Here is an 8,481-nt window from a genome sequence, read left to right as displayed (position 1 = left end):
GCTAAAGCCTGTGAGGAGAACATGTTCTAGGAGTGACACTAAAGGCTTAATTCAGGATCTAGAAGGCTGGCGATAATATTAGCTATGTAAAAGGAAATGTCACAGGGACTGTTGCTTTCCTGAGCTTGATTTTGCAATAGGCTGTTGGTTGAAGACACAACTTTCAGAGTTGCTGTGTAGCTGGCATTTGATGCCACAGAACTGAAGGTTATAACTAAGAGGTAAGCGATCATCATAGGGAAAATCTAGGATCCAAGTCCTAGCACACTCTAGATTTGGCAGGTGAGCAGAATCCATCAAGTGACAAAGGCCAGACAAATGCAGATTTATCCTAAGTGCCTGATGAAGTTCACGTTTTAACCAAGTGTGTGGCCCCTTTTGAGAGTAAATACTGTTTGCCTCAAAGTCTGTTTTGTGTGACTATTTTAATTTTTGCAATAGGGTCTTGATAAGCAGTTCAGGCTCTTGAACCTACTATGGATCCAGGCTGCCCTCAAACTCAGGCTGATCCTCCTGCCTCAGACTCTGGAGTACTGGGATTACATCTGTACACCACCATGCCTGGCACTTATGTGATTTCAAAGGAGCTGTGTCATGAGTTTTTCCTTAGTAGGTGCCCTCACATCTTTCTCTGTGCTTTTACTGTTTTACTTGTGTTAGCTTAGTTTCCCTTCCTCCCAGGTCCTGCTGTCATAGTTCCCTGGGGTGGCCTGGAACAGCAGTAGTCTGCAGCTTTAATGCCACTCCACCCATCCCCCACCCACTGGAGGAGGCCTCACCAGGCCCCTTATGACGTCATAGTTTACTCAGCCAATGGGACGACAGGTCTGGTGCCCCGCCCCCTGGGTTGAGTTTAGCGTCTCCCTGGTTACACCTTTTGTAGGTAGTTGGTGGATCTGAGAGGAGTGTGTTTGAGTTTCCCTGTGATAGAAGCGACTGTCATGAAGTGGTCCCACCCCTTTCCCCCGCCCTGTCTTCCTATTCCGGAAGAAATTCGAAGGCAGAAATTGGCTGCGGCCAAAAAAAAAGGTAAACCGAACAGGGTCTCAATTCCTGGACCCAGAGCAAGCCCCCAGCTAGCAACTTCTTGGCAGAGTCTGTACCCCGCTCTGAGAAAATGTGGAGGGACCCTCAGCACTCCGGTGCCCCTTCAAGGCCTGTTACAGATCCTCTCCTCACAGCCCAAATGCGTCCACCTCCGGGGGACACTCCTTTAGGCCTCACCTGGGGCTTGGCTCTTGCTTCCTATCCATCCTCACACACTTTGCCTCCCTGAGCCCTACATTGGGGGACCTCTTTCCCTTCCGCTGTCTGAACACAGAGGAGGGTGGGGAGCAGAGGATTCTGCGGACAGAGAGGGAGGAGTAGAGTGCACTTAAGACCCTTTCCATTGGACGCCCTCATCACTAACCCTCACCTGGCCCTTAATCTTCCCACTTGGACCCCTAAAGCAGCTTTAGCCCCCTTCTGGTTTCTCTGGTGAAGACACAGATTTCTCCCTGGAAGGGCATGTGAACATGGGAGTGGGTATAGAGGTTTTGGCCACTGGGCTCCTTAACTTAGACACTGACAACATAAAACCTTCATCAGGGACCTCAAAAGGTTGACAGTCTTTCTGGGTGACCAGAGTAGATCAGATTTGTGTGAGCTTTTTCCCCAGGAGTTGACTCTACAGAGAGACTCAGAATGTTTTCTAATTGTCCCCTTTACCTTTGACTCTCCTGTGTGTGGTACTGATGATTAGACCCACCGCCTTCAAAAGTACAGAAAGCTGTCTATTACTGAGCTGCACTCCAGCCTGTTACTGTCTGTTTCCCCCCATTACGTCTAGGGATGAAGTCCAGGGAGCACAGGGTTCCATGCTTAGCCCTTTTTAGTTTTTATTATTTCTATTTGAGGAAGTGTTTTACTACTTTTATCCCCTCAGGTTTCCCTCATTCTTATCCTGCTGTTGCAACATCACCAGTATTTGGGGTTACAACCTACACCACAGTGACAAGTTTCTCTTTTCTGTCATTTCTTTCTTCCTGCTGTTCAGCCATGTTAACTTGTGTGCTTACTGACTGACTGACCATCACAGTGTGTTGTAGGGCTGTTGGCAGCATGAAGCAGGTGGTGTGCATAAGAGTGTTCTATAGGAGGATGTAAACAAAGTGGCTTACTGTTTTTGTGAGTATCATTGCTGTTCTTTCCACAGTTAAGAGAATTCAAAAAACAGAAGAAGCATGATTGCTTGCTGGCGGATAAAAGAGTAAGTTTTTAAAATGCATAAAACCTAAGACAGCCAGTGGTGGAGAATGTCACCCACATGAAGCTGTGTCATGGCTGGCCAGGCAGCTAAGGATGGGGCTGCAATGGCAGTAGAGGGTCAGAGTGCAGAGGAGAACAATGTCAGGTGCTAAGAATTCTGCATTTAGGGCTGGGCCTGGTATAGCTCAGAGGGAGAGTTTCAAAGAGAGCACTGCAGCTTGGGCCAGAGAAGGGAAAGCGGGACAGATACTAGGTGATAGAAGGGTCTGAGGTCACTAGTCCCTCCCTCCATCTACTGTCCCCTGTGCCTTGGGTAGGTGCATGAGGTAGAGGAGGAGCGGGACAGGAGGGCTGATAAGCCTCCTGTCCAGCGGAGTGAACTGGAGAAACACGTGGGTGAGTGGGCACAAGGGTGATCTGGGGAGAGCGGGGTACCCAGGCTGTGGGTGGGGCTTACACTGCCCTAGGAGACAGGGTGGACTTAAGGGCACAGTGGTAAAGGGAAGGGCATCTGTGGCAGGAGCTGGCAATTTAGTCCTATCTCTGAGCCTCAGTGTCCCCACTTGCAGAGAGGGTATTGTGCCCCTGCCAACCCCCACCCAGGATCCATACAGGAACATGGCTTCAGGCCTGGCCATGATGTGGGTGTGAGGAATCAGTCATGAGGAAGCCAAGGCCCAAGCAAGGAGCCTGGAGTGGGGGCTGAGCACTGAGAGCTTGTTAGGGCCCAGAGACCTGGACCCTTTCCCTACCTCCTTTGTCACCTGTGCCCCAGCCCTGCAGCCCCAAGCAGGGCCATGCCTGGAACATCAGCAGCTCCTGTGGGAGGTGCAGAAGGTGAAGAAGGAGCTGGAGGGCGCCTTGGGGCAGCTAAAGGAAGAAAACCTGGCTCTGCGGAACAAAATGAGGGAGCAGGAGGAGCGCCTTCTGCAGGTTGACACCAGGGCAGAGCTGTGCTCTGTGCAGGCAGAAGAGCACAAGAACATCGTGCACAACATGGAGGAGCAGCAGGAGATGATTGATGCCTTAGAGCTTCAGAACTGCCTGATAAAGGAGCAGCTGGCCCAGATGCAGGACAGCTTCCAGAGGCTGGTGCGTGTTCACTGCTCACCAGGCTCCTCACCACCAGGACCTTCCAGGCAGAGCAGCACACTAACCCCTCTGGCTCCTTCCCCCCTGCAACACATTGGGCCACTGTCCCCCTCAATCGTGAAAGTGTCCTGTGAGTCAGAACCCTGTGGGGCTTCTCCTGCAGAGAGAGGATGATTATCTGTCCTGCCTTGCACCGTAGACACCCAGGTGGGGTCTTGGGTCGGCCCGTGCTGGTGGCACTGATTTCCATTCTCTGTAGATAGAAGAGAACACCAATATAGTGACCACCCTGAGCTCAGAGCAGCTCAGACACAAGGAGCTGACTTGGAAGCTGGGCCAGCTGCAGGAGGAGATCACGCAGCTCAAGGCAGTGGTAGGTGACTCCTGCACCATGGGACTGGGCTAGGACAGAGGTGCTCCCAATGGGGGTGGGAGGTGCTGGGGCCAGAACTGATCTGCCACAGCTGGACCACAAGTGACCCCAGAGTCCTGACGTGTCTGGCAGAGCAGTTGTGTGTCTTTTGCTTTTCGTCTCTGACCTTTAGAGGTGTGTGGCTCTGGGGTCCTCCCAGGTCCTAATGTCATTTCCCTGCCAGAAGCCTGAGTCATCCTACTGCTAGAAGGAAACAGGGTAGGAGGGGGAGGCTTCTTGGTGCAAACTGAAGCCTAGAGATCACTTAACACATGTGGCATGGCTCCATCTTATTCTCCATAGAGGTGGTGAGGTCCACATTCAAGAACAGAGGTTGCAGGACTGGAGACTGTGAACAGGAGACCAGTGGTTCAGAGGAGCCCCTAATGAGCTCAGGCTGCTGAAGCCCCAGGGTATGCCTGACCTCACTTCTCGGTCTCCTGCAGGTGGCGCTGAAGAGCCAGGAGGCCCTGGAGCTGCAGCAGCAGAGAGACCAGCTGCTGGGCATCCTCTGCCACAGAGCTGAGGACTGTTTACACCTGGCCTCTGAAAAACACGCTCTGCAACATCAGCTTCTACAGTCGTTTAAACAAGCGGTGAATGTACATCTGAAAGACCTGGAAGACCACAAGACCCTGGTTAGGTTTTACAAAGACCTGAAGACCACCCAGGTGATGGAGGTGCTGAGGCCGGGCTCCTGTCTGGGAGGATCTGGCTGCCTCTGATGTCTCACTTTCCATCCTTACCTACAGGAGGTCCTGTCAGCTTCCAAGCTTCAGAAGCAGCAGACATCCTTGCCTGGAGTTGTGGCACTGCCCGGGGAAGGTGAATGGAGGTGTCAGTGTTGCATGGGCTGAGGAGCACTCTGAGAATGAGTGGAGGAGGACGAGATGGCAGAGGGCTGCTCATTCTCTCCCAGAGGGTGGTGGCCCAGGGTGACCTGGTGAGGTGGGTGGAGGGGAGCGTAGGACTGCTCTGCCTCCCTCCTGACTGCTCCCAATATGAAATGAAGGGGAGGTGGAGGAAAGAAAAATGGAGAGTCCTCCGCCCAACAGCACCAGTCCTGAAGACGTGAGAGGCTCAAAGGCTGCGGTGAGCTGGGTTCTGCTTTGGTCCTTCCCTGGGTCTCCTTCCCTGCCTCTTGTACTGAGGTCCCTTTGGACACCCCAATACTTTGGATTCCCCATGCCCTCATTTCCCTGGACCTTCCCGGAAAGCAGTGGTTATGCCCCATCACTAGGAGCAACAGGTGCCAGTGGCAGAAGGATGCTCCATGCATCCTGTGATGTGGAGAGCTCCCCCACAGAATCACACCCTGCCTCCACAGATGGCATTTGTCAACAAAGGTCCCACCTTTGTGCAGAAACAGTGGGCTCAGCCACCCAGCCACCTGAAGGTTCAGAGGCAGCTAGGCCAGAGTTTGGCTTATGTGGCACTCCTGACCCAGGTCAAAGCTGAGGATGTGGCTTCAACTCCTAGGAGCAGTGGTGACCATGTGACCATGGTGCAGCCTCAGGGGAGGCTGTTCCACCAGGCTGGGAAGGGCAGGCAGAGCAGGTGGCCACAGAGCCCTGACTCTGGTGCTCTGCTTCCTTTTTTGTACAGGTGTCAGAGGAAAATGCAGAGATTAAGGAGCCAGTGCAGGAGCTGGAATGTCAACGCATGCTGCTCTCTGGTGATTGCAGCACCACTGATAAGCTGGGCCAGGGCTCCTGCAGCAGAGGCTGTAAGGTGTGGGATTCGGGAGGCCTGCAAGTGACCTCTGACTATTGTTGTTCTTTACACAGCAGAGCACACTGCGATCTGCCCCAAACTGGGGACAAACCTAACAGTGAGGCATTGTGAGGAGGAGGACACACAACAGGAGGAGGAGGAAGAACAAGTGAAGGAGGAGGAGGAGCAGAAGGAAGAGAAGGAGGAGGAGGAGGAAGGAGTGGAGGAGGAGGGGAATGAACAAGTGGAGAAGGAGGAGCACAAAGGAGTGGAGGATGACGAGAAGGAGCAGGACAAGCAGGTGGAGGAGGAGGATGAACAACTGGAGGAGGAGGAACAGAAGACACAGGAGAAGGAAGAGGATGATGAACAAGAGGAGGACGATAAAGGAGATGAGGATGAGGAGTACTGGAACCAGGAGGAGGAGGAGAAGGAGGAAGTTGAACAAGTGGGAGTGGAGGAGAAGGAAGAAGGAGAGGAAAAGAAGGAGGAGGAGCTGGCAGGGGAGGAGGAAGTGGAAATGGAGGAGGAGGAGCAAGAGGAGGAGCAAGAGGTGGAGGAGGAGGAGAACAAGGAGCAGGAGGAGGAGGAAGAGCAGCAGGAGGAGGATGAACATACCCCACAGCTATTCTCAGTGAAGGGAGAGGAGCAGGTAGGTCTGGGTGTCTCCTTAGGGCTGGGTCCCTAAGAAGCCCCTCTCCCTGAGGGTAAAGCTGCTTGTGTTGCAGGAGGAGGTTCTCTGCCTGCAAGAAGACTGCAGGTCCTGTCAGGGCGAGTTCCAGGGCACTGCACAGAGCCATGGTGAGGAGCCCACTGTGGGATCCCCACACTCCAAGGATGTTGCAGCCTCAGATGAGCAGTGTGGTGAGTGCAGGCCTGGGAGGGGCGGGCAGGGGCAGGCAAGGGGCGCACACTCAGTGCCTGCTGCTCTCTCCCAAAGGTCCTGCAGAGGGGAGCCCCGCACACACTGAACAGCCTCCAGTTGAAGAGGCTGTGGTCGAGTGCCCCCCAGAACCCCAGCTGCTTGAGAATGAGAATCTGCACAGGGCCCTGGCTTGGGCCTTCACCCCTGAGTCAGTGATTTCTGCTTTGGAACAGCACTGAGGAGTAGGAAACCATAGAACCCAATGCTCGGTGCCCTCTTTCCCCCATTCAGTCCCTGCTTCCCTGTCCCTCCTCTCCTGACTCTTTTCCTGCCAGAAAAACTCCACCAATTTATTTCTTCCTAGAGATATTTGAATTCCAACAATTCTTTAAAATATCAAACAATGTACGTTTATTTCAATAAAAATGAAAAAAACCACGAGAAAAATATTTCAATAAAAATTTTAAATGTTTTAAAATTTTAAATCTTTTTTATAGAGTAAAACAAGACAAATAATGAAACAGTTTCAAAAAGGTTAGTAGGAGCGTGACAATACTTGAAATCCTGCATGATGCTGTCTTCGTAGTAGTTATTTGGAATACGGGATGTAGGCATGCTATTGCATCTAAACAATATTAGCACAAGACATTGTTTTCAAGGAACAAATAGAAGCTAGCTGTGCAATTATCTTCACTATAATTTTTTCTTCTTTTCCCTATCACAGTTTGAATTTTAAAACTTACTTATTGTTCTGAAGGACAGAGGGAGGAGACAGGATGGGTTCCTGGTGACCTGGTCCTGATGGTCCCATTTATGCTGATTTTCATTTGAATGGCAATAAATGGATTCCATCAGTTTCCTGGCAAGGAAGGGCAAGGATCAGATGAGGGGCAGGGAGCAGATGCTGCCCGCAGAGGGCACCTGTCAGGCAGCACAGAGCCCATGTTTGAGCTGGTCCAGCAGGGCTGGATAACATCTCCCTGCCTTGTCACCTGGATCCTGCTAGGCTGTGGTGAGGGGGCTGCCGTGGAGGCTCCCAGGGCAGCCTGTTCTAATGGGCCTCAGACCGGAGCCTGACCTGACAGTGGGGAGGGACAGGTTCAGGGGCCCGCCCTGCCCTGCAGTGCAGCATTTCCAATTCATGCCCTGGTTGTGGCTCTGTCTGCACATGGGGCCTGTTCCTTCTATTTAGCTTGGCCTCTTGCTGGCTGCTGCCCCTCTTCCTTGAGGTTCAATTTGTGGCCCTGCTCCTTGGTGGTAAGAATGGCTGTTTTTGTTTTTTGATAGGAATACTCTATGGGACTTCCGTAACCCTGGAACTCCTATGCCATGTCAATTTGACTCTAAGTGAGGAACTCAGTTCATTCTCATGAGATAGACATGAGACTCTGGGAACAAGGTGTGGGGTGTAGTGCCTTTTAACCTGAAATGTCCCTCGGAATCTGTGTGTGGAAGTTGGTTGGGTGGGAAAGGAAGCATACTCTGCAGAGGACCTGTCCACTGCTGAGGTCAGGGAGTAGATGTGCTCTTAGGGTGTGAGGCTGCTGGGAAGGGTGTTGCTGGCCACCGTGGCCTGAGCACCTTTCCCTCGGCCATGTCCCTCTTCCCTCCTGTTTCTGCCTTTCAGCCAGTCAACCAGAGACTAGAACTGTGAGCCCAAAGAAACCCCTCTGCCTCTAAACTGCAGGTGTCAAGTATTTTGTCTCAGAGATGGAAAGTAAGAAGACATGAAGGTTTCAGGACATGTGCAAAATGCAGACAAGTTCTTTCTGACCAGAATGTAGCATGCACAGGAAGTTCCCATTTGAAACCTCCTGAGACTTGGCTTCACTCTCTGCAGTTTGTCAGCAATCTGGCCGTCTGAGCTCCCAGCAGAAACTCCCATTAGACTGAGCTTATGGCATTGCAGGGCTTCTGTAGCACACAGCTGTTAACATCCCCAAATCCCTTCCTCAAGACTGTTCCAATGCACTGAACAGCATGGACTCATGTAGTCACTGACTGGACTCCACTTCTTTAGTCCCAGTTCTTTGTGTTTGCTCACTGGATCCAGTACCTGGCACCCACAATTGAAGGAGGACAGTTTTCTGTGGCCCACAGTTTCAGGAAACTCAGTCCATGTTTGGCTGGCTCTAAAGCAGATACATCA

At 52.0% G+C, this 8,481-nt stretch overlaps 2 protein-coding genes across 4 annotated transcripts; both read left to right on the top strand.

Annotated features, from left to right (window-relative positions):
- The first annotated feature begins 906 nt into the window (after positions 1-906).
- On the top strand, positions 907-4,753 carry LOC106025848 (golgin subfamily A member 2-like). 2 transcript variants are annotated; one of them, XM_063229260.1, is made up of 7 exons: positions 907-1,029; positions 2,198-2,251; positions 2,568-2,646; positions 3,026-3,342; positions 3,602-3,715; positions 4,201-4,425; positions 4,507-4,753. In XM_063229260.1, the coding sequence occupies exons 4-7, from the start codon at positions 3,154-3,156 to the stop codon at positions 4,609-4,611; spliced, it is 633 nt and encodes a 210-aa protein (XP_063085330.1). In that variant the 5' UTR covers positions 907-1,029; positions 2,198-2,251; positions 2,568-2,646; positions 3,026-3,153; the 3' UTR covers positions 4,612-4,753. The 2 variants fall into 2 exon arrangements, with proteins under 2 accessions (XP_063085330.1, XP_063085331.1); XM_063229261.1 differs by lacking the exons at positions 907-1,029; positions 2,198-2,251 and having other exon boundaries at positions 2,281-2,646.
- On the top strand, positions 4,652-6,762 carry LOC111754483 (cilia- and flagella-associated protein 251-like). Of its 2 annotated transcripts, none has more exons than XM_063229258.1 (5): positions 4,652-4,846; positions 5,360-5,429; positions 5,545-6,119; positions 6,196-6,331; positions 6,408-6,762. In XM_063229258.1, the coding sequence occupies exons 1-5, from the start codon at positions 4,787-4,789 to the stop codon at positions 6,569-6,571; spliced, it is 1,005 nt and encodes a 334-aa protein (XP_063085328.1). In that variant the 5' UTR covers positions 4,652-4,786; the 3' UTR covers positions 6,572-6,762. The 2 variants fall into 2 exon arrangements, with proteins under 2 accessions (XP_063085328.1, XP_063085327.1); XM_063229257.1 differs by having other exon boundaries at positions 5,542-6,119.
- Positions 6,763-8,481: the final 1,719 nt, after the last annotated feature.

The sequence above is a fragment of the Cavia porcellus genome, unplaced genomic scaffold, assembly GCF_034190915.1.
Source record: "Cavia porcellus strain 051 isolate PalLab524CR breed Dunkin Hartley unplaced genomic scaffold, mCavPor4.1 scaffold_17, whole genome shotgun sequence".
NCBI lineage: Eukaryota > Metazoa > Chordata > Mammalia > Rodentia > Caviidae > Cavia > Cavia porcellus.
This window is presented reverse-complemented; position numbering and strand designations above follow the sequence as displayed.

Excerpts from the sequence above, each read along its gene's own strand:
- LOC111754483 (XM_063229257.1), top strand. The coding sequence starts at position 4,787 with ATGGAGAGTCCTCCGCCCAACAGCACCAGTCCTGAAGACGTGAGAGGC. Across the intron at positions 4,847-5,359 it reads TGAGAGGCTCAAAGGCTGCG|GTGTCAGAGGAAAATGCAGA; the intron begins GTGAGCTGGGTT and ends TTTTTTGTACAG. Across the intron at positions 6,332-6,407 it reads AGCCTCAGATGAGCAGTGTG|GTCCTGCAGAGGGGAGCCCC; the intron begins GTGAGTGCAGGC and ends TCTCTCCCAAAG.
- LOC106025848 (XM_063229260.1), top strand. The coding sequence starts at position 3,154 with ATGAGGGAGCAGGAGGAGCGCCTTCTGCAGGTTGACACCAGGGCAGAG. Across the intron at positions 3,343-3,601 it reads AGGACAGCTTCCAGAGGCTG|ATAGAAGAGAACACCAATAT; the intron begins GTGCGTGTTCAC and ends CATTCTCTGTAG. Across the intron at positions 3,716-4,200 it reads TCACGCAGCTCAAGGCAGTG|GTGGCGCTGAAGAGCCAGGA; the intron begins GTAGGTGACTCC and ends GGTCTCCTGCAG.